The 25162-nt window shown below is 44.3% G+C and overlaps 1 protein-coding gene across 1 annotated transcript in view; it reads right to left on the bottom strand.

Annotated features, from left to right (window-relative positions):
- Pitrm1 (pitrilysin metallopeptidase 1) overlaps positions 1-23783 on the bottom strand; it is a 32825-nt gene extending 9042 nt beyond the window's left edge. Inside the window, exons 1-20 of the mRNA XM_057787916.1 lie at positions 23705-23783; positions 20027-20126; positions 18297-18403; positions 17688-17839; positions 16604-16718; positions 16424-16520; positions 15360-15520; positions 14125-14251; positions 13787-13875; positions 12177-12305; positions 11483-11596; positions 10967-11063; positions 9679-9813; positions 8265-8403; positions 7159-7275; positions 4549-4681; positions 2771-2891; positions 2596-2672; positions 2209-2374; positions 818-918 (exon numbers count right to left, since the gene is read on the bottom strand). Coding sequence (XP_057643899.1) covers positions 818-918; positions 2209-2374; positions 2596-2672; positions 2771-2891; positions 4549-4681; positions 7159-7275; positions 8265-8403; positions 9679-9813; positions 10967-11063; positions 11483-11596; positions 12177-12305; positions 13787-13875; positions 14125-14251; positions 15360-15520; positions 16424-16520; positions 16604-16718; positions 17688-17839; positions 18297-18403; positions 20027-20126; positions 23705-23760 — 2333 coding nt within the window. The 5' untranslated portion in view covers positions 23761-23783. The remainder of the gene's footprint in view (positions 1-817; positions 919-2208; positions 2375-2595; positions 2673-2770; positions 2892-4548; positions 4682-7158; positions 7276-8264; positions 8404-9678; positions 9814-10966; positions 11064-11482; positions 11597-12176; positions 12306-13786; positions 13876-14124; positions 14252-15359; positions 15521-16423; positions 16521-16603; positions 16719-17687; positions 17840-18296; positions 18404-20026; positions 20127-23704) is intronic.
- Between the last annotated feature and the right edge of the window lie 1379 nt (positions 23784-25162).

Raw genomic sequence — 25162 nt, 5'->3', positions numbered from 1 at the left:
ATGGTGGGTGGTGCCATCCCTGGGCAGGTGGTCCTGTGTTCTACAAGAAAGCTGGCTGAGAAAGCTATGAGGAGCAAGCCAGTAAGGAGCCCCCCTCCATGGCTTCTACATCAGCTCCTCCTTCCAGGTTCCTGCCCTTCTTGAGTTCCTGACTTGACTTCCTTCAGTGGACTGTGACTCTGGATATATAAGACAAATAAACCCTTTCTTCTCCAAGTTGCTTTTGGTCATGGTGTTTCATCACAGCAACAGAAACCCTATCAGGACACCAGTCTTGGGCAAGATAACCTTCTCTAGGTCTCATCGATTCCTTGCTTATGAAATATTTACTTTTAGAAGAAAAAAACTTTTAAGTTGATGCCCTAAGTCAACTCTGTAGTTCTAGACTTAAATTAGTTGCTTTCTTCTCCACTTCACCCAACTTTTTTTTTTTTTTTTTTTTTTTTTTTGGTTTTTCGAGACAGGGTTTCTCTGTGGCTTTGGAACCTGTCCTGGAACTAGCTCTGTAGACCAGGCTGGTCTCGAACTCACAGAGATCCACCTGCCTCTGCCTCCCAAGTGCTGGGATTAAAGGCGTGCGCCACCATCGCCCGGCTTCACCCAACTTTTATTAAATTAAAAATGCTATTCTTTGATTTCCACAAAACATTATTTTGATGTCTGAAGCAATTCTGTAACTTAACACCCACACCAGTAAACTTTCTGGTTTGAAGAAAAATTCAGGTAATTACATCATCAAGTAAAAAATATTGAAAAATGACACGGCCTGAAATGGTGTGAATCCTAAGATCTGTTTGGGAACAACTGGGGCACCCACCTCATGTTATCACAGTTCAGTAGGTATTTCTTGATCCGGGGGAGCTTTCTCAGGATGGGCTTGATGTCTGTCATTTCTGCAATTCTTTTCATCAGTCTCACCTGACCCAAAGGAGGCAGACACTGAGTCAGACCACACTGACAGTTAATACACTGCACAATTCAAACAAATTTTAGGTGACAGTCATGGTGGTTAGGATGAGAAAAGTCCTTTGTAAACTCAGGCATTTGAACGCTTGGTGCCCTGATGGTGGTGTTGTTTGGGGAGATTATAGAACCCCTTGAAGTACAGCCTTGCTGGAGGGGGTAAGTTCCTGGAGGTGGGCTTTGAGGGTTTATAGCCTCACCCACTTCCTGTTCTCTCTGCTTCCTGAGTGTGCAGGAGAATGTGGCCTTTGCTTCTGCGTCCTGTTTGCATGCCTTTCCCACCATCAATGGCTCTAGCCCTGTGGAACCACAAGCTAAAACGGATCTCTTCTTCCTTAAATAGCCTTTGGCTATGGTACTTCATTACAGTAGCTGGAAAATACCTATCACAAAACTATTTGTGATTCTCTTGAACTGTGAGTCCTAGAAAGGCATGTTGCAGAGCACGGCGACCTTCTTGGCACCTTGTCATTACTATGTCAGTAGTAATGTTTTAGTTTTGAGCTGTCTCTTTGTTCTCCGGACAGGTCTGAAGTGCAAACAGCCCTAATACTGGTCCTGCCTGACCACTGGATGTGTTCTGGTTTTGTGTGCACATGTGTGTTCACTACCAGCATCACTTGGGTGGTGCTGAGGGAGTGTGTGGCATACAGAGGAAGGGAGTTCAAACAGACACTTTCATCCATGAAGTCTGGGAATCAGAAATGAGAATTAAGCCAGGCAGTGGTGGCGAACGTCTTTAATCCCAGCACTCCAGAGGCAGAGGCAGGTAAATCTTTAATTTCCAAGCCAGTCAGGGATACACAGAGAAACCCTGTTTGTGTATCCAAAGCCAGAAACAAAAAAAAAAAAACAAAACAAACCAGAATTAAGTTAGAAAGCTAGCCTTCTGGTTTCAGCGTGTGTGTACGCCTATGTATCTTCATGGCCATGCATGCAAACATGTTTATGTGGAGGTCAGAGGCCAACTTCAGCTATCATTCCTTAGGGTCCACCCACCATTTTTATGAAACACGGTCTCTCACTGGCCTGGGATTCCTGAAGTAGGCTAGGCTGGCTGGCCAGCAGTCCTCAGGGATCCACCTGCCTCTGGATTTTTGGCACTGGTATGACAAGCAGAAGCCATCAAACCCGGCTTTTAGAAAGTTAGCTTTCTGAGATAAAGTCATTCATTACCACAGAACACTACCAATTCCTGGAAGCCTTGCTCATCGAGAACACACACCTGTCCTTGCCAGAGCTCACCTGATCCATCCCACCGAAGGTCTCCTTTAAGTCCCCTGAAGGCGTGAGTGTCTTGCTCGCTCTGAGGGATGCATAGAGATGCCCCGAGTCGGGAATGCCATTGGAGAGCTCCTGAGCTGTCATCTTCACCAACACTTTGAAGTGCTCTTCTTCTTCAAAGCACGGGCTACAAAAACACAGTGAAGTCTTGGAGACCGACCCAGCTCCACTTTGATACCAATTATAGGGTAACTCAGAAAACCTTTCAAAATTTTCTGCGTGCTTGGGAATTAATTACAAGTAAAATCAGACTAGAATCTGATAAATGAAGAAAATCCCTTGGGAAAGCATTTCAGAATCAGGTATGCCAATCTCCCACGTATTAATACACGGCCAAAGTAAAGTTACTTGTTAAATATTTCACTCCACAGATGCATCATGTCTGGCAGGTTCCGCTCGAGGCAGAGAGATGAAAACAGCACACCCTACGTCAGCAAGGAGAAACGCAAAGGATGACATTAATTATGGTGCCAACAAACACAAGGGCCTTTGACTATAGCCGTGACGGGGAGTGAAAGGCTACCTGCTCGTAGGTGTCCAGCTGGGAGTCATCAGGGAGCACGTGGGGTGAAACCGTCATGCCTCCTGTCTTCAGCTCAATCTGCTGGGCTTGCTCTCTGTAGTCAAGGATGCCACAACCCAGCCTGATGAGCCAAGAAGTAGCTGAGTTACCAGAGATGCCCGTACCCATCATTTTCAAAGACCATACAGGTTATGTGTACTAATCCATAAGCACAACTTTATATATCTCCCGTACACGGCAGTTCCTGAATGCGTGTTAGCATAGACCTTTACACAGCTCATGTGCCCACTCAGTGAGGTACAAATCCACTTCTCCATTTGGAAACTCAGGCCCAGCATCCAGAACACTAGGTCCTTCAGCAGTTAGTGCCCGCTGCTAAAGGTAACAGGATGAATATGCTTTCACAGCCTTTAGCTTGGACGGCTTTCATGAGTGCTCTCTTCCCCCTAAATATTTTCAAACACACTTCATTTGCTCAAATATTTGGTGATGGAGTGGGAGGGAGCTGAGAAATATCTGCAGACATTCTTTGTGTGCTGATGTATTCAGAAGAAACACTACCAGTCTGACCCCAGAGCACTACTGTGAGGTGCTCCTGAAAACCGCTTTAAAAGGACAAACACTGGGAGCTGTTAACATGGTTGAGAATTGGGACAGAACTTCCTAAAAGTCAAAGATGCATTTTCCATGCAATCCAGTCCTCAGCCAGCATACAGGCTCCAAAGTCAGGCAGCATTTGGAACACACAAGCAAATTTAACTCCATGGAGTACACACTGGACTAAGGAGCAGGACCACCCACTGTGCCTGTGGTCTAGGATTTCTACACTTTTTCTGATATCCTATTGCTTTATATGTTTAAGTATTTGCCTGCATGGATGTCTGTGTACTATATGTGTCCTGGTGTGTAGAGAGACCAGAGGAAGATGTCAGAATCCCTGAAACTGAATTTACAGATAGCCGTGAGTCACCATGTGGGTGCTGGGAATAGAACCGGGGCCTCTGGAAGAGCAGCAAGTGCTGCTGGGCCATCTCTCCAGCCTTACTTTCCCATAACAGGAGAGGAAGTCTGCAGTTGTTACTCTCTTCCTGTAGCTGTCAAGAAAAATTCCATGTGCCATTCCTAATCTATCCACACACTGGTCTGTGGGGGGAAAACAGCCACTGCAGAGTTAGCTCAGAAGGAAACAGAGACGAGGAGGAGGCTGGGCCACCTGAACAGACGGCCCTCATGCTATACGATTCCTTACACTGAACTGTTCTTATTTCCTGACTAAGTGCATTGCCCTGTCTTGAAGAGTTTCGGTGATCCACCTGGACAGATGCCTTCCTAAGTGTTACCTAAGTGTTCTGGATTTGTAAATTATTGCAATATATTTATAATAAGAGAGTATGCCCATAAGAGAGCAAATAGCATTGTACGTGCTGTGACAACACTAAGTCTTAAAAACAAGATAATTCCCTGGGAGGTGACACCATCAGGGCATGAAAATAACACAAATACTCAAAGGACACTCACACATGTGCACGCATGCGCACGCCCAGAGATAAACATCATCAAAACATGCTGAACAGGCCGGGCGATGGTGGCGCACGCCTTTAATCCCAGCACTCGGGAGGCAGAGGCAGGCGGATCTCTGTGAGTTCGAGGCCAGCCTGGTCTACAGAGCTATTTCCAGGACAGGCTCCAAAGCCACAGAGAAACCCTGTCTTGAAAAACCAAAAAAAAAAAATATGCTGAACAACATGGATGTGCATCTATTATGAGCCAAAACTCACTTGGTCAGCACACTGCAGAAGAGAGGTACATAGGGCCTCAACTCCTCTGGAAGGGTGTTTAAGCTGGAAAAGGCTCGGAAATACACCATGCCATTGGTGGGCTGGGGGCAGTACTGCACAGGGACGTCTCCAGCTGGAAAAGAGAAAAGCAATCCTTTTGGTTTAATTAATAAAACTTGAATGGGTTTGCTATTGTTGTTGAAGTAAGGTCTCATGTAGATAAAGCTGTCCTCGAACTAGATGTTTACAGAAGGATGGCCTGGAGTTCTTGATTTCTCCTGCTGGGATTAGAGGTAGGGGGCTTTTACGTCTGGTTTAAGCAATGTTGGGATGGAACCCAGAACTCTGTGCATGCTAGGTGAGCTCCCTACCAACCAAGCTACATCTCCAGCCCCTCACCATTCTGTAAGAAACCATGCCGCTGCTATTCCAGGATGAAGGCTTAGAGCTTGTAAGAGAACAGACACAGACTGTTCGTTTCCTACAGCTGATCCGCGCTTCCTTCCTGCACCTTCCTTACAGTATGGAACGGAAAGACTGCAGAGCAAGGGAGCCCCTGCTTGCTGAAGCACTGGGATGGAAAAGAATCATGCTTTTCTGATTCACAGCTGATTTTAGCAGCATCTGTGTCAGCTTCACCTGCATCTGAGCCCTATAAAGAGAGCTTTGTTTAATCAGCATGCTTACGTCCATGCTGATGGTTGTTCACACAGCACCTGACTCCATGGCTGCATCTGTAAATGCTGCTGGTCCCCCTTCCCAGTGAGACCTCCCACCCTTCAGGAACAGTGCACAATGCCCTGTCCTCTATAAGCCCTCATTATGTTACAGGACACTGTGACCTTAGGGCGTCTCCCCATCTCTTGGGGTAGGTTTTCTGGATTCTGTTTTATATCCCCCCTCTCTGAGAAGAGTGCATAACACTGATGAGGAATAAAAACTTTTGTGGATGATTGATTTATTGTCTCTACTTCTTGAGATTCACTTCTAAATAAAAATGCAAGAGGGACTGAAGGGATTACTTAGCAGTTAAAAAGGCTACCTCCCAGGCGTCAGGACCAAAGTGTGTGTCTCCAGACATCCATGTAAAATGTCATACAGGCATGGCAGCCCACCCATAATTTTAGCTTTGAAAGTCAGAGATGGGACTCCATGGAAGGGGCTGTCTAGTAAGACTAGTCATATCGGTCAGCTCTGGGGTTGATTAAGAGACCCCGCCTCAATAAATAAGTTACAAAGTATATGGAGAATGATTTCCAATGTCAAGCTCCACATGCTCCCCACATGTTCACTCAACCACATACATGTACATCCAGAGTCTCTTACACACACACACACCCATACCCACACATGAAAATGATTTCTAGAAGTACTCAATCTCTCCCTCCACAAACCTAAGCCAATAAATCAGACATGGCAAGTGAGATAATCACTGTTAAAATATGCAAGGCAAGTCAGAGATGCCTCACGGGGAACAGCGCTTTTACCCCAGGGTTGGCAGGCAGTGCTTGCCCAGCATATGGAGGTTCCCGGTTCCAAAATCAAAACAGACGAAACACATTCCATCAGCCACAGTGCACAAAAAAACCCAACCTCTCAATCAATAAGAAACTACCCTGGCCACTCACAAAGTCACGTGGCAACACCTTCCAGGGAAATGCTATTCCAGAGACAATTGTCTTTCATGCTACCAACCACAAGCAGAGGAAAACAGCAACTCTGAGATCTCACAGCAGTGAGACAGGAGGCCAACAGCACTCCCAGACCCTGTCCTTTCTCTGTAACTCCTCAGTACCTAACTTTATTTTTCCCTACATATCCTCTCCCACGGTGGGTGACAGCCAAGCTAAAGAGGGAAGGGCCCAGAGGATTCCTACAGTCTTCAAAAGCCCATCCAAATTCAACCTCGGGGCTACACATATCCTCTCCCAATTTCAGCAGCAGTGAATTTCCTCAACACCATTGATTCTACTTCAAGAAAGAAACAAAGCTTCTTACTGAATGGAGAACTCTATCATCATTCAAGTCAAAATAATTTGCAAGGACTAGAGAAAAGCTCAGTTGGTGAAAACAAGGGCCTGAGTTTGATCCTCGCAATCCACTTTTTTAAAAAAAGGAGCCAGGAGTGGAGGTGCACACTGGCGAACCCCAGGGTGGGAGATGGAGACAGGTCATCAAGCTCACCAGACTAGCTGAACTGCTAAATCCCAAGTCCGAGTGAGCAATACTGTGGTGACAGCGTCTTGAAAAACAGGTAGATTGTACCTGAGCAGACACAAGATTAAACTTTGGCCCCTGTGCACGTGCGTGTGCACACACACACACGCACGCATGCACAAGCCTGCACACACGTGTACACACGCGCACATATATGCACATGGGCGACCATGCACATGGGCACATGCACACATACACACACACACACACACACACATGCACGCACAAACCAAGCAATAATAATTTGCAAGGTAGTACAGCAGGGCTATATAAACAAGTTGTTCACTCTGATGTTTTCTGGAAAACATCTAAAATGTGACCCAGCCTGTTTGCAAACTGCTTCTTAATGCAGTGAAAGAACCCAGGCACCCATGAGAAGGACTTGATGGTGACCTGCGAGGGCGATGTCAAACTTGGTGAAAGGCATGATGGGTTCAATGTCAGAGACTTTCAGTGCTGGGAGACAGGAGGCGTCCTGAGGTTTACTTTGTTGCGTTCGTAATTCTAAACCTAAAGAAAAAGAAAAAAAAGTGAAAATGAAAACCAAACAACACTGACTGAAAAAGTTTTAGGGTTTTATGCTCTTGGTCTATTATTCTTCATTCTATAAGATCCAAAGTGAGCCACCAAGGCCACAGGAAGATAGGATCTGATCATTAAAGCACACAACGTGCCTGCCACACGGTGTCTAGGCCACCTGATGTCACTGCAACAGTCTCCAACTACCCCGGCACCCCAACTGCCCTTGAGGAGGTAGGAAGACCTGCCCTGAATGTAGGTGGGACCACTTCATGAGCTGGGCTCTGACTTGCACAATAATGAAGAAAGCTAGCTGCGCACAAGCAAATAGGCAAGCGGGCATGCACATATTCTCTGCACTCCGATCTGGACTCTGGGATGTGCTGTGATAGCTGCTCACGTTCCTGCCCCCTGAACTTCCCTGTGACGGATAGCCTATTACCTGGAACTGGGAACTAAAACGAATGAACCATAATGTGAATTTTCTGATATGGCCAAATGTCATGGTTAGAACCCATCACGACATATCTGTAAGTCCATAGGTGTCCTAAAAATACCTTGCCTCTAACTATTAGGAGGAAATTAACTAGGTTGTATGGAGGGTGGAGAATGTGCAAGCATTAAGACAGATGTATGGCACTTAAAACAAGCAAAACTGTCCTGTTGTCAAGTACTGGGTTCCTTTTGGGGGTGGGGGTGTAGAGAAGACAGGCACAGTGGCTTTCATTTGAGAACTACTGATGTAATTAACCACATTCCCAGGCCTACAGGCACAAGCCTATAATCCCAGCTACCCAGAGGCAGTGTTGCGTTTTTATCTCAAAATAAACAGTGAAGAGGTTAGAGACAGAGCTTAGTGGGAATGCATTGCCCAGCTCACACAGCGCCCTGAGTTCATGCTCCAGAAATATCGGGCCAATCATGAGAATCAGATGCATCACATCAAATCAAGTAAGCCCCATCACCCCAACCCCGCTGACCTTTCTGATAGATCTGCTGCTTGTCCGCCTGGGAGAGAGAATTCACCTTTTGCGCTAGCTTTTCCGTCTCCATTTGCGTTTGTTTCTCATAATATTTGTCATCCGGTTTCATGGATAAAGTCATCTTGTGCTGATTGTTCTGCCGGCACCATGGCAACAACAACCCAGATTAAAACACAATTGAGTGAAATTAAATCCAAATGAATTAGAACATCCAAGAGCAGCGTGCACCTGGGTCTACAGTTCTGTTTATACACCTCTCAGATAACGAGAATTTCACTGGGGCTGCCGGGCAGCTATGAGCACAGAGGCCATCTAAAACACTTGCAACCATATCTGCTATACGGTCAGCACAGGAGCCATGGGTGCTATTACTACCATTGGGTCAACTGTAACCACTGTCTTTCCCAAAATGTACATCTTGGTTGTAAAGAAAACCTGCACTTTCTAATATTTCTAATATTATGAAGTATTTTAGAGATAAGAGAACTCAAATTTAATTTTTATCTAGTACTATGAATTTCTGAAGGGTTAGAGCTATAATCTTTTGTTTGCCTTGAGACAGGGTCTCAGGTAGCCCGGGCCGGCCTCAAACTTTTTAAGTAGCCAGGGATGACCCTGGACTCCTGATCCTCTTGCCTCTGTTTCCCAGTGCTGGGATGACAGGCATGTGCTACCATGTTCACCTCTGACACAATACTTAACAATTCATCAGTTTATAAAGTAAGTGAACAAACCAGATGATGACCAAATATACAGGAAAAATAGCAGATGTTCTTAGCATGCTTCTATTATTTACCTCACCAGTGAGCATCCGTACATGATGTTCAGCAAAGGGAGGCCTGTGGATTAGCATACAGTAAGAACTCCCAAGAGTCGGATGCGGTGGACTTGCCTGTTATCCCAACACTCAGGAGGAAGAGACAGAGAGGCCGAGAAACTAGCCTGGGTGTGTATGCCAAGACTTTAAGTGTTTATGAGGGGTATATACAGGACACAGAAATCATAGGTCAAATGATCACAATCCTTGTCCCAAACAATGGCAATTCTTATGAGAAAGCTATCCTTCAAAACAGGTAACAGTGTGACTCTCAGTAATTAAGTAGAGTACAACAGAAAATACATAGCCAAGTACAACTTGTTAGAAAGTAGGAATCAGGCATTGATAATTCACTCTATACTTAAATATTACTGTAACAAACTAAGTGCTGAACATGCACTATTATCTAGAAAGCAGAATTTAAGGCATGTAATCACATCTATTTCTTATTACATATGCATACATACACATATAATTTATCAACAGAAACTTACATAAATTGTGATCTTAATTTCATATTTTTCAATAACTTCATATTTTTCAGTATCTTATACTCTACCAAGTTATAAACGAAAGTTTCTCCAGTTTTCTTACCTTAAAATACTGCTCTACTTTTTCTTGTAAAAATTTTGGATTTTCCTTAAGGCACTGCCTAAATTTCGTCAACTGATTTCCCATCTGCAGGAGCTCCACGGGGTCCCCGTCATGATTCCAGCAAGAGGCTATATACTACAACAAAGAAATTTAAATATCCAGGCAGTGTTAGCACCTCAGAAAAACTAGGCGACCCCAGTAAGCACCAAAGGTTGACAGTCTATTATGATACCAGTGTCTACTTAGACACACCATGGTGAGGAGTGGGGACATCGTTCAGTTTGTGCAGTACTTGTCTGGTATGTTCAAGGCCCTGGGTTCAATCCCTAGTATCCTAAATCTATTTCATGTAAGAACACAATATTCAACAGCCAATCAAGGGGCCGGGGAAATAGATGACGAAGTACTTGCTGTGCAAGTACTTGAGCTCCAGGACCCATATGAAAAAGACAGAAGCCAAGCATGGTGCTACATGTTGGGAAGGCGGAGACAGGTGGGTCCCTACGTCTCGTTGCCAAGTCACCTCACCTCTTTGGTGAGAGGCCAGAGAGAGACCCTGTCTTAAGAAAGAAATGGTAGACAGTAGCTGAGGAGCAACATCTGATATTGCCCCCCAGGTTCCCACATAGACATCTAGACTCACATACACACACCTTCGTACACACATACACTTGCACACTTACATACACACACACAACAAAAGAGAACAAGACTAACAGCCAATTAAACAAGCTAATTCAAGAATAATGAAAAGAACCGCAAGGCAGCTCAGTGGTAAAGACAACTACTGCTCTTGCAGAAGACACACGTTCAGTTCCCAGGGGATCCAGTGCCCTCCCTGGCCTCCAATGGCTCCTGCACGCACACAGTGCACATAAATTCTCATAGGCATTCACCTCTACACGTACATTTAAAAACATCTTTAAAAAAAAAGAAAAGCTAAATTATAAGTATATTTATAAATGATTTGAAACTAAATCATAAACATATTTCCATTTGATTCAGGATAGTAGACGTTTCAAAGCTCAAATAAAAAATTAATTATCAATGCTCGTCAATATATTCAGTACGGTGAAGAAGTACAGTTCTGGGGAACATCATGGTGCACACCCATAACCCTGGCATCCAGGATGCTGAAACAGAACTGAGCTTGGGGTACATGGCATGACTTGTTTCAAATAAAAATAAAATACATCAATTAAAAAAAAAAAACTCAGAAAGAATTATTAGTTATAAAACCAAAATCAAAACAAAAAGGGAAAGTAGCAATAGCAAAAAGATCACATACTGATGTCAGCGCCAGGCCAAAGCTGGTAGACTGATGCTTCATTTGGATTTCGATTTTATGAAGTAAAGCTTCAATCCGATCATCTTCAAATCCTTTCCTAAAAACACCCAAATTAACAAGTGAGATGCTGTGAAGAAAGGGGTCTCAGAAGCACACAGTGGCAGCAGTAATACCGAACCAAGCAAGTGACATATAAGGGCAGACTAAATAGGGAAGGAAGGAGCAAGAGGTGGGACATAAAGATGGGGGACAGCAAGAACAAGTCATAAGCACACATACACACACATGAAAACGTCACACCATCCATTACTTTGTATGCTAAAAATATCCAGAATAAAAATCAAATATACAAATAACTAAACTGAAGCAAATGTTTAGTTAGCAAATAACTAAACATGTCACACGTTATATCGAAAGGAGGTTGGCAGTGCCTGCAGTGGGGATGGCTCAGTCTCCTTCCTGCAGGACATGCATGAAGAAAGGACAGAAGCAGGTCACCAGGACCCTCGCACGTACTCAATAACTTCTTCGATTGTCCTGTCTATGATCTCTCTGACAGTCTTGACATCTTTCTCAGCAATCCCTTGGAGACCAACATTGAAGTAAGCCTCCCTCGTGTAGCCATTATATCTAGAACACAAAAGCAAACAATGCATCAGTCAAGTACTTTCGTTTGTGATGTACCTTCCTGACATATCACCTAAAGACATCTGACTCAGGATCCCACTGAAGAATGCATTAAAGCAAAGTACCAAAGCAATGCTCTCAGACACTTCTGGTAGCTAGTCAAATGCACAACCATAGCCTGTTGCGTTATGCTAAAATAATCCTAGAAACAGTGAACTGCTGAGTTTTACAATAACTTAGAATTTTAAGGAATACTTAATGATAATGAATTTAAGACACAAAGTAATAGGTATTGGGGTAAAATGCCAATAAATCCAGGCCTTGGAACACAGACAAGCCTGTAATGCCAGCTACCCCAGAGACTGAGGCAGGAGGACTAAAAATGCAAGGCCAACCTGGGCAAATCAGTCAATCAATCAAACTATCAGGTCAATCAATCAAATTAACTGTATCAATCATGTCAATTTCCACCAAACCAACCAAATCACCCACCCCTCAACAACATCAAATCCTATCCATAACAAAAAATCAAACCAATGACCCAATCAAGTCAATCAAATCCAACCGAAGAAATGCAACTTACCCAACATCAGGAGAAAAGTCTGTGCCGAGTCCAGATTCAATCAAAGCTTTGTAAAAGGGGGAATTAGGCCCAGAAATCAGGAGGGAAGACAGAAGGTTCAACGTGAAGGCTTCAAAGGTGTCAGTGATGCTTCATAAGGGGGAAGAATAAGTGAAGGTGGGTAAGAAGTGAACACAAGAGGAAATTGCTAGTGGCTACACACATATTCTTTTCTTTATTTTTCTTTCTTTCTTTCTTTTTTTTTTTTAATTTTTCAAGACAGGGTTTCTTTTTATAGCTTTGGAATCTGTCTTGGAACTTGCTCCATGAACCAAGGTGGCCTTGAACTCATAGAGATGCAACAACAGCCTCTGCTTACTGAGTGTTGGAATTAAAGGCATGAACCACCAGCACCTGACCCACATTTTCTTTTTTAAGATGTGTGTGTAAACATATTTACACGTGTTTGTAGCTGCTCACGTATACACGAGTCAATCTTTGGGTGTCATCCAGCTTGCTTTCGCAGACAGGCTCTTTTATTTTTACCAGGAATTTCTGTTTCTGCTAGGCTGGCTGGACAGCGACCTGAGGATCTGTCCATCTTCACTCCCTGCCCCAAGCACTCAGATTACAAGTTTGTGTCACCACACCCAGTTTTAAAGTTCTGGGACTGAACTTAGGTCCCCATGCCTACATAGCAAGCATTTTCGTGATGGAGCCATCTCTATAGCCCTAAGAGCTTTTAAAGTCATCCGAAACCACTCTTAAATTAGCACCTGCATAATTTCTACTGAAGATTCCTGAATTTTTACTTTAATAATTATATGAGGTGGGGGAGCTCAGAACTATAAAATTAATTTGGTGTCATATAATTTCAACATACTGCAGGTTTGGCAACAGGACCATATCAGCACCGTCAGAGACAGGAGCTACAAGCAGCGGCCAGAGCTCGAGTGGGGTAGAAGAGCTCCCTTCTTCCTTTCTGAAGAGCTCTGCAGGGCATGAATCTGATGTTGCTCTTCAGCAAATCTCTAGTTACAAAGTCTTGTTTGTGGCACATTCTCCCGAGGATAACATTCAAGGGGCACTTACCCCTGGAGCCGACCAGTGAACCCCCAAAAGTTAAACAACTAAAAGCAGTCCCTTTTGTGGAAGCATTTAATTTTAATGAATCAATTCACATTAATATATACTAAGTAGAGAAGGTGGGTCAGCAGAGTACTTGCCTAGCACGCCCGAAACCCTGGATGCATTTCCCTGCACCACATTAAAAACCAGTGGTGGTGACACATACTTATTGTAAGCAGGAAGAGCTGAAGTTCAAGGTCATCCTTAGCTACATAGCCAGTTCCCAACCAGACTGAACTGTAGAGACCCTGTGTGAACATGTGTATGTATGTATATACAATAAGAAAATAATTTTCCCTTGATTGACTGCCAGAATTGATTGTCCCAACCCCATTTCTGATATTATTAAAAACTTGGCATTTATTCTCTATTGCTAAAACGTGCTGGATTCACAGATCCTCCTACCTGTCCAATTAATCCCTCCTGAGTGGTGAACTATCTAGCCTTCTACTCTGCCTATATTCTTGCTGTCTGCCAGCATACATTTTACGACCCATACTTACTCTGGTAAGAGGAAGCTAACGCTGACAGTTGTTTGCTTAGAGGCATCCGTAGCTAACGAGTCTGGGCCGCATGTTATATGGAATTCTCTCTGTAAGATGACATGATGCTTTAGGCAGGCACTGAGCATGGACCAGCCACAGGTTATCTGGACAGGTCAAACCCTTGGCAGCAAGTTAGCTTCTAACAAATAACCACAATCTCAGCCTTGGAAAGGTTAGAAACACAGCAGATCCCAAGACAACTCTCAATATATGAGCATGACATCATCTACATCTTTGTTTCAGTACATTTAACAGGCAAGATAAGAACACTGACAAAGAGTGGATGGGGCACTCACAGGCTTGTCCCAGTGCTGCTGGGCTGGCACGGCTGTACTCGGCTCCATTTCCTGAAATTTACTCAGGGCCTCTTCATGAATTTGCTTCAGGTGCTGTTCCAGCGGAAAGTTGCCGTAGGTGAAGAACCTGGGAATTCCAGGGAGCATAGCACCTTATTTGCTTGAAATGAACAGGAATCAACATGAAAGGATTTTGCATGAGACAGAGGATGCAAGGTATATATACCTTGTAATAATAACAGGTAATCTCCCCATGAATGGGAACTACATAGAGGGATTAATTTTCGCTTTGAGATAGCCTAACCACACAGCACAAAGGAGGACTTGGTTAAATGCAACAATAATTAATTTTATTTTGAACCTGCTATAAAGGCATTGCAAAAACCAAATAAGCTGCTATGGCATGCAATGTGTATTAGAATGTATCTAAGACGGGCAGTCCAAAATAGGAAATTCATAAAATTCAGCGTTAGGCTACAATTACCAGACTGCATGTTTTTAATATAATGCACTTACATAATCATCATGAGAAAAGGCTACAAACGATAGTGGCAATCTTTCTTTTCTATTAAAAGCTGCCATTTAAAGTTCAATTATTAGCCTGTTATGGTGGCACAAGCCTTTAATCCTAGCACTTAGTAGGCAGAAGCAGGTGGATCTCCGTGAGTCTGAGGCTACCTGATCTACATAGCAAATCTCAGGCCAGCCAGAGCTACACAGTGAGACCCTGTCTCAAAAGGCAAACCAAACCAAACAATCAATATGCACAAATATATACATAACTAACCAAATGAGCAAGAGAACAACAAAAATAAAGTTTAATTATATCATTTATTCACCATACAGAGCACTTTAGTCTGCCAAAGACAACAGACAGAAGGCTTCTTGAGTATGGCGAACATTAGTCCCAGAGTGGACACCACGACTCACAATCTATATGTAGTAAGACTGTGACACGGACCAGGGCTTGGAGTTGGGACTCCAGCAAAGGTGACTCTAAAGGTGGTTTGTAACCACTAAATGCTGCCAACTGACAGTTACGGCTGTAGATGTTGACAGTGATGTCCCAGTAGGGTCCATAGGAGAACTAAAGCAACACGATCTTACCCAGAGCTATGAATCTGTTCAGCGAACACATTTTCCTTCAATGAGAAGCCACATTACTTAATCCAAGAACCGTAGGAAGGCAAGCAAGTCAACTATTGGTCCACCATCCAATCTCTACCCTCCACTACCTGGCATTGCTTGGGTGATAGTGAGTCGCGTGGAACTCTTTCAGCTGCTCCCACGTGAGCTCTGGGATGCACAGTGGGTCCCCGCCCGAGACCACAGAATACGTATGGTCAGGAAGAAGCTTGTTCTGGAGGTGCTGGGAGAATATCCTCTCATTGTCTGTCTTGAAATTGAAAAGAAGTAAGTTAATGAAAATGTAATGTAAATAAAACGACACCTACAATCCGCAGGGGTGCAGTTTAATTTAGCATCCAAGTTCTTCATAAACTGTGGCTCTCTTAGAAGCGCAGTGTGAAGTCAGAGAGAAGGGAATGGTGAGCAACTGATAGATGTGCAAGAACTCGTTGGTGCACGAACTATACAGACACAAGGATGTTACTACCATGGATATCATGAACAAAATGATAGCAACTGGAATATAAAAACAAATTTGCTATACAGAGGCCACAAGAATCAGAGATGGTCCTGGTTATACAAACATCCCATGTGCTTCCGAAAGAGTAAGCTGGCCAGGGCAGGCCTTCACATTCCAGGTCGCATGTAATGAGACCCGACCCTCCCACCACCAAAGGGTTCTGCTCCCAGTACTGATGCCACACAACTGAAGGTGTTAGGAGAATATTAAATAAACACAGGTCTCTCATATTTCATGTGCGTATACATTTCAAAATTTTAGAAAAGTGGGCTGGCGGTGGGGTGGGGGGGGGTGTTCAGTGGTTAAACAACTTGGTGCAAAAGTATGACGACTTGAATTCAAATCCCCAGAACACACATAAAGCTGGATGTGTTAGCAAGCCTCTGTAAACGTAGAACTCCCATTGCAAGACGGGATGTGGAAAAAGGAAACTAGCAGATGTTCATGGGCCAGACTGCCTGGTGTGAAAAACAAGAGAGCCCACCTTAAACAAGGTGGAAGGTGAGCACCAACACCTTATGCTGCCCTCTGCCCTGCACACGCACTGTGGTACGTTAGAGCCTGAACTCACACACGAACATGCTACATACAAATCCATCCTTGTTTTACAGAGGTAATTATAATACAGGAGAAGTGAGGAAGAACACTTACAAACGCCCCCTTCATTTCATTAAAGACGACTCCTTTAAAGATCAAGGGAGACTGGGGGTCACTTGGATTCTCATGCTCTAGACGCCATCCTTCCTGCCTAAATTAAACAGTAAGTGCATCAATAAAAAACGGCGGTGACCAGACTATTAAAGCCTAAGTCAAACAATAATCCCTGCATACCAGAAGTCCAGTTCCCTCAAGCATGGGAAGAAAGTTGCATCCAGATACACCGAGAGGAGGTTCTGAAAATCTTTGGGATTTTGTGTGGAGAATGGATACATCGTATAATCGCTAGCTGGGGAGAAAAGAAGAGACAGATTTTAAAACATATGAAATGCCTCTGGAAATGCATGACTGTGAAGTGTCATTTCCTAACACCCTTCAGTATTTAACTCCCGTGGAAACAGAAAGGAAAACCCTGCACTTGGCATTTCTACCCAGCTCATCACCTGGAGCCTTAACCTTTCCCAAACCCCAATGACTTCTCTGAACAGACACTAGCACCAATTCTTCAGTGACCTTCCTTTTGCTTTGATTTGATTGCTTGACTTGGGATGCTCCATAGGTTAATTGATAAGACTGAGTGACTGATTTAACTACACAGCCTTGCAGATGCTATAGGGCTATCTCCAAATTTGTTTTGAACTTTATAAGAAAAAAAACAAACAAAAAAACTCCAATACTGTTGTTCTAAAACTCCAGTTTTCATTTACTTACTTGTTAATTGTGTGTGTACATACATGTGTATGTATGTTATTGTGTTCTTAGGTATATGTACACATGTGCTTGTTTGACTAAGGAGGCCAGAGGTTAAGGCTGGTACTTTTGCCAATCACTCTGCACCTTACATTGTAACAAAGGGTCTTAATATTGAACTCACCAATTCAGCTAGATTGACTGACTAGAAAAGATAAAAGCTCCTCCTGCCTCCACCTCTCCTACAACAGGATTATGGGTACACACCACTGCACTTGGCTTTCACGTGGGTGCTGGAGTTTTGAACTTGGGTCCTTGTCCTCATGCTTTATGGCAAGCACTTTATCAACGGAGCCATCTCCCCAGAAGCTAGTACTCCCATTTTTATAATTAAACCAAGATGTAGCTTTCCTAAAATATATGAGCTTCTAGCACCGTTCACCTAGTCCAGGGAGTAACAAAAATTACTCTACTACATTAAGGCCTCTTTTTCTCTTGGAAAATAAAGTAATTCGCCTACTAAAATCTGATAGAGCAAACATGATTTGATTCAGGACATCAGTCTTACCTGTGAAGGCATTCATAAACGTGGACAGTGACCTGTTGAGCATTTTGAAGAAAGGATCTCTGCATGGATACTTCTGAGAACCACAGAGGACTGTATGCTCAAGAACATGGGGGACTCCAGTGCTGTCCATCGGGGTCGTCCGGAACTGGACACTGAGGCAAGGAAAGACGACAAACAGGTGATGAGGGGTTAGCCTAAGGTTCTCTAACAGAATCCGGAACCTGTGGCCACCCTGCATCTTTAAAAAAAAAATCATTCTCCTATCTCAATTTTTTTGATAAAGAGTATAATGTATGAATCACTGAGTCATATTGTAAAATTGCACTGTATCTAGATGACAGAATCTTTAGATGAATTCATATACTCTTTCTTTTTGGGAAGAGGTAGAAACAAATTCTTGCTCTACAGTCTAACCTGGCTTGGAACTCACTATGTAGCTTAGCCCCATCTAGAACTTACAGCAATCCTCCTGCTTCTGTCTCCCTAGTACTAGGTTTACTGCCGAGCCACTATGCCCAGAAAGGGACACTGTTCCCTAACATTTCAGGATGGATGGCAGATGTGTTAGACAGAGACATTCAAGAACACGCTCTTCAAAGGAGCACACACCTGAATAAGTTGTTTCTGTCCTCCCTCGCCAGGTGCAGGTATCTGGCTCCCGTGTTGTCATGGCTGAGCTTTACCGCTGTCAGGAACAGTTCAGGGACAGGAGTGACCTGAGGAGAGAAGGGCAGTGTGAGCAAGCACAGCTGCCTTCAACACGTCAGGAGAGCCAGCTTCTGTTCTCGTGTGTGGCCCACGCACATGAGTGCACACACACACACGCATGCACACGCACAAGCGTGCATGCACACATACAGCATCCTGTCACACACTCACATCAGCTGGTCCTCTTTCATTCAGTCACAATCCATCCATACTATGATAGCTATACCATTATCCTCCTCTTTTCTCAGACGGTAACCTGTCCACTTCTCTACAGGAAGTTCCTGGCAGAACTATAGTTAGAACCAAGTCTCCTAATGCAAACTTTGGGGCCCAGATACACAGATGACATGAATAAATTCGGCTCTTGATACTTGTGTAATTCCAGCTGATTTCAGGTTTCTGAATTTACTCAAATAGATGATCAGTGTACTTAAAACCAGGAGATACTGTGATGTCTGCCCAACCACAGCTCAGGGGAACTATTTTCAAATAAGAATTACCATTTCTTCCACGCTTCTCTTTTGTTTGAAATGTTAAGGAAAAGATCACAGCCTTCTGAACCAGGTCTTCATTACCAGCAACATATTATATTACAAAACCAGATTCCTCTTGTGGCCTTTCAGGGAACTCACAATGCTCTTATCCCATACGTGTGACTCATCCGCCAAGACCTATCCCGGAACTAGTGCGCCAGTTTCACTGGCCTTGCTTACTTCTTCTTCTAGTTTTTGCTGCAGCCACAAGCGGCTTTCTAGTGTAAAGGTTTTGCCTTCTTGTATTTGTTAAATACAAGCACAGTACAAAGCCTGGGACCAAAAACTTGACATGTGGAATTTTCTTTCGTATGTGTGTGTGTGTTTAAGACAGGATATATACAAGACAGGGTATTCCAGGCTTGCTGTGAACTTGCTAAATATCTAAAAAATGACCCTGAATTCATCATCCTCCTGCCTCTGTCATTCATTTATAGGCATATACCACCAAACAGGTTTTCACATGGTGTTAGGGATCAAACCCATGGCTTACTGGATCCTTGACAAGCATTCTACCAACTAAGCGACATGCCCAGCCCAAATTTTTCAATAATTACAATAAATAAAAAAGTAATACGAAGGTTTGAACCTAAAAGTAAAAAATAAAGACAAGAAAAAGAACCAGTGAAACCGATTTTTAATGTAAATCAAGTATATACTGGTATACCATCTCTTCAAGGCAAAACAGCTAGAAAGGGTTCCATGCAAGTCTAGAGGCAAGTATACTTGATGGCAGAGTGTGAAGGAGGAGATGAAGAGAACGGCAAGCAGCATCTGTAGTCATCACAGGGAATGACCAGGCTTGGCTGCAGAAATGTCAGTGTGTCTGACTACAAAGGCCCTCCTTTGGTAGTTGGGGTGGGGGTCATTTTCTAATATGTGAAATGACTGAGGCTTTAAAGGGTACAATTAAGGTCTGGCCATCATTTCATGTGGAAGTCACCTGGAGCACCTGCCATGAGTCAGGAAGCTTGCCAGGTCCTGGCGAGGCAAGGACAGAAACCGCAGTCTCTTCTCTGCAAGCTCTCATCGGCCGGCAGAATGCATACCAACCTCGATTCATAAAGAATGTGGCAAGGTGGACGGGTGGGTGGGTACCTGCTTGACGGTGAAGCCGTGGATCTTTTCCCCCACTTTATACTGCAGAGCTCGTTTGCAGGCTTGATCACTCCTCCCCCTCCACACTTTGTGGTGCGCCCTGCAGAGTTTAAAGGAAGGGTCTCAGAGTTAGTGAACGTCCTGGAAAGATGTTTGGTTAAGTACCGCAGTGACATATGTAAATAACCCCTCAGGATAAAGATAACTAAGTAAAGGGAACTTGTACCCTGAATTTTCCAAGATCTTGGACATTTCTAAAAGACTAGTTTCTAGCTATGCTCCATCTGTTTTAACCAAGCACAAGGACTTTGGAAAAGAGTACACAGCTATCATGTGAGCAGGTACATTTAGTGTAGGAATGGATAAGGATAATAAAAAGAAAAAAAGCAAATAAATTTTAAGTCTGGGAGAAATGACTACCCAAAAATAGATAGATCAAGAGTTATAGTCTTGTCAATCTTTTTTTTTTTTCCCGAGACAGGGTTTCTCCGTAGCTTTTGATGCCTGTCCTGGAACTAGTTCTTGTAGACCAGGCTGGCCTCGAACTCACAGAGATCCACCTGCTTCTGCCTCCACCGCCCAGTTGTGCAGGGATTAAAGGCGTGTGCCACCACTGCCCGGCTGTCAGGGCAATCTTGACAACTAATGATAACATCATTTAAAATAGTTTTTCTTTATCCATTCTTTCATTGAAAGGCATCTAGGTTGTTTCCAGGTTCTGGCTATTACAAACAATGCTGCTATGAATATAGCTGAGCATATACTTTTGTTGTATGATAGGGCATCTCTTGGGTATATTCCCAAGAGTGGTATTGCTGGGTCCAGGGGTAGGTTGATCCCGAATTTCCTGAGAAAACGCCACACTGCTTTCCAAAGTGGTTGCACAAGTTTGCATTTCCACCAGCAATGGATGAGTATACCCCTTTCTCCACAACCTCTCCAGCAAAGGCTATCATTGGTGTTTTTTTTTATTTTAGCCATTCTGACAGGTGTAAGATGGTATTTTAAAGTTGTCTTGATTTGCATTTCCCTGATCGCTAAGGAAGTTGAGCATGACCTTAAGTGTCTTTTGGCTATTTGAACTTCTTCTGTTGAGAATTCTCTGTTCAGCTCAGTGCCCCATTTTATAATTGGGTTGATTAGCCTTTTATGGTCAGCAGTAAAAAACAATGACTTCTTGAATTTTGCATGCATATGGACAGAAATAGAAAACACTATCCTGAGTGAGGTAAGCCAGACCCAAAAAGAGGAACAGGGGATGTACTCACTCATATTTGGTTTCTAGCCATAAATAAAGGACATTGAGCCTATAATTCGTGATACTAGAGAAGCTAAATAAGAAGGTGAACCCAAAGAAAAACATATAGGCATCCTCCTGAATATTAACCTTCATCAGGCGATGAAAGGAGACAGGGACAGAGACCCACACTAGAGCACCGGACTGAAATCTCAAGGTCCAAATCAGGAGCAGAAGGAGAGAGAGCACGAGCAAGGAACTCAGGACCGGGAGGGGTGCACCCACACACTGAGACAATGGGATGTTCTTTCGGGAACTCACCTAGGCCAGATGGCCTGGGTCTGAAAAAGCATGGGATAAAACCGGACTTGCTGAACATAGCGGACAATGAGGACTACTGAGAACTCAAGGACAATGGCAATGGGTTTTTGATCCTACTGCACGTACTGGCTTTGTGGGAGCCTAGGCAGTTTGGATGCTCACCTTACTAGACCTGGATGGAGGTGGGTGGTCCTTGGACTTCCCACAGGGCAGGGAACCCTGATTGCTCTTAGGGCTGACGAGGGAGGGGGACTTGATTGGGGGAGGGGAAGGGGGAACGAAATGGGAGGCGGTGGCGGGGAGAAAAACCAAAAAAAAAAAAAAATAAAATAAATAAATAAATAAATAAATAAATAAATTTAAAAAAGATTATAAAATAGTTTTTCTATCAAACTGTACGTTTTATTAAGTTTTTAGTATTAAAATCTCAGAAATATCCCCGTTTAAAGGTTATATTACAGAAAGAAAAGACAACAACAACAACAAAAAAAAAAAACCCTCCAACTCCGTCATTGGCAGAATCAGGAAGACACGCTAAAATCAACTGCTTTTCCTATCTGACAGCAAATTCTAGATTGTGGGTAGAAAGTTTAAGAAACAGTTGGTCATCAGAACAGGATCTGCCAGATAACACTGAGAGACAAAAGGCTGTAAGACTTTAAGACAATCCTGAAGCCATTTTTGACAATTCTGAATCCTCTCAGCCTCCGTGCCATAGTGCTTCCCCTCCTCCCCTGGGAACCAAGGGCCTAACAGCTACACATGCACGTACTCAGTTCCTGAACAGTTACCCATATACGTATGTTTTGATTCAGTCCCCTGGGAAATGGGGTCAAAATGACCTCTTACCTCACCTGATCCGGCAACAGCTCTCCAGTCAATTATTGGTAATAGCCCTATCGAATAAGCCAATCAAAATAGTCAAAGAACAACCCCCCCTTGCTTCTGTGGCCCCTTTAAAAGTAGCCTGTGCCATCTATTCGGGGTCCCTCAGCTTCCCGAATGCTGGGGGACCCTGTCATGACAGAATTAATAAAATCCTCATACTTTTGCATCGGCTGTGGTGTATGAAGTGGTCTCTGGGGGTGACTCCTCCTCGGTGTTTGGACCCTGGAGTCCAACAAGGCTAGGTAGGATGGCTCCCTCTTTTTACATTCTGGTAACTGCATTCACAAGTAAAACTGCTGCTATCAAGTTCAAACACTCCTAACGCCCACACCCTCACAGAAACCCACACCCCTATGTTTCCTCATCTAGACTAACAGGGGTTTGGCAGCACTATAAAATAAGGGTTTCAGCCGGGCAGTGGTGGCGCACGCCTTTAATCCCAGCACTCGGGAGGCAGAGGCAGGCGGATCTCTGTGAGTTCGAGACCAGCCTGGTCTACAAGAGCTAGTTCCAGGACAGGCTCCAAAGCTACAGAGAAACCGTGTCTCGAAAAACCAAAAAAAAAAAAAAAAAAAAAAAAAGGGTTAGGATCAGAATAAAAGTCAAGCAGTTTTTAAATACATCTTTACTTTTCTATAAATTGAGTCGCTACAAAATGTTTGACTCCAGGAGGCACAACTTTATGAACACTGCAGCTTGTCGTGGAGCCCTAAAGGACTCTGCCTCGTAACCAAAATGAGATGGGTGCAAATCTATTAATGACAGCCATAAACTGCCTCTGTTATTAATTACACAGTTAAAATCCACATCAAAGCCTGTCTTTACTTCAAACAGCCTTGGTAACTACACTCAGGACCACCCACTCGCTCTCGGAACACCAAAGGTCCAAAAGGGAAAGTGGGTCAAGACAGTGCCCTGGACCTGGTTCCCCTTTGGAGTACTGGTGTCACCCCAACTCAAGCTAGGACAGCAGCTTCTTAGGGAGACTATGCTCCGCCACGCGCCGAAGGGCAGGACTACTTTAGAGGCTCTGATGGACGTAGGAAGTAGGGATGCATGGTTTGGGGAGTTCAGAAGCGGGTTTTTGGGTACCTGAGACACCTGCAAGAAATTTTGCGATGCAGGAGCTCCAGAGAGGGTTGTCACCCGTGCCCAGAGATGGCAGAGACCCAGAAACCTCTTGTACCGGTCCCGCCCCTCCCTATCCGTTGTTGCCACCCGCCGTGTCTCACCCGCAGCTCAGTCGCTGTACCGCGCACAATCCCCGACGACCGCTGAAGCGCCACATGGCATGTGACCAGCGTGGGTCCAGTGTGGGGACTGCCTTTAACCTGACGCACGGCGCGGGGCGGGGAGCGACCTCGAGGCTCTCATTGGACAAGCGGAATGGAAATGCCGTCTGTAATAGGCTGGAGGGGAGGAAGGCGGTTCCTCCTGATGTGGTTCGGAGCGAGGTGAGGGGCGGGTGATGGGCGGGCCGCAGAGGAGGACCGGTGGGAGGAGGGCGAGGAGGAAGCAGAGCTGGGAAGGGACGTGGAATGGCAAGTGATGGGGAGCTTTGCTGCAAAGACCAGTCCCGAGAAATAAAAGCCGGGCCTTAGCTAATGAAGGGCGTTCGGTGGGTTTGGAACGCAGTGTAGGCAAGTAGGGGTGGAGCGTGTGCTGGCGAATGGTACTTGGGCAAGTTTGCGCCTGGCTAGAGGAGGTACTGGGGGGGAAAACGTGCAGATGAGGGGGTGGAATTTTGGTAATGAGGAACAAGTCCTAGAAAGATAAGGGGCGGGTCAGGTGCAGGTGAGAGTTGGGATGTCACAAATGAAGGACCTAGATTTTGCAGTTTACGGACCAAGTAGGTGCAGATAAGGGGTGGGTCATTTGCTGGTGAGCAGTCAGGGCGAAGCACTGCCATTTAACACATGAGGGGGCGGAGCATGGTGCCGGACTGTCTGGAGCTAGGTGGTGTGAACCCTGAAATTCTTTTTTTGCCCACTCAAATGAAACTGTGATGTCGCTTCGCCCACCGGTAGTACTAGAGTGACTGGTGAAAAAAGATCCAGATTTGTACTTATACAGTATATCAGCCTCTTGGGGTGGTGGCTTCAAGGATGCTACACAGGACTTTAGCCAGGTCCCTAACTTCATGATGTTACCATTAGGAATGGTCTCCTCTCAGATATTCTTCAGTAAACCCTTAGACAGCTCAAAGCTCCAGCAGGGGAACGTGGTCCACTGCGTCTCTTCTCATTTCTCTGCTCTTTTCTGAGTTTAGAAAGAAGACACTGGTGTGCCTTACGGTGTACAAAGTCCTCACAGGCCCTTCTCAGAACCAAGAAACTGAACCTAAGTGGGCCAGGTGCTGTCCTGTGAATTGGAAGGGATATTTGGGATTCACTATACTTATGAGTCTTTGGGTGGGACTAGGAAAATGACTCAGTTTCTCTCTCTCTCTCTCTCTCTCTCTCTATATATATATATATATATATATATATATATAGTTTTTCGAGACAAGATTTCTTTGTGTAAGACCTGGCTGTCCTGGAACTCGCTTTGTAGACCAGGCTAGCCTCGAATTCATTGAGATCTGCCTGCCTCCGCCTCCCAAGTGCCTGGATTAAAGGCTTGCGCCACCACCACCCGACTTCCAGACCAGTTTCTTTTTTTTTTTTTTTTTTTTTTGGTTTTTCGAGACA

This window comes from Chionomys nivalis, chromosome 13 (genome assembly GCF_950005125.1).
Source record: "Chionomys nivalis chromosome 13, mChiNiv1.1, whole genome shotgun sequence".
Classification (NCBI taxonomy): Eukaryota; Metazoa; Chordata; class Mammalia; order Rodentia; family Cricetidae; genus Chionomys; species Chionomys nivalis.
Note: the sequence above shows the minus strand (reverse complement) of the source record. Positions and strands in the feature narration are given on the sequence as shown.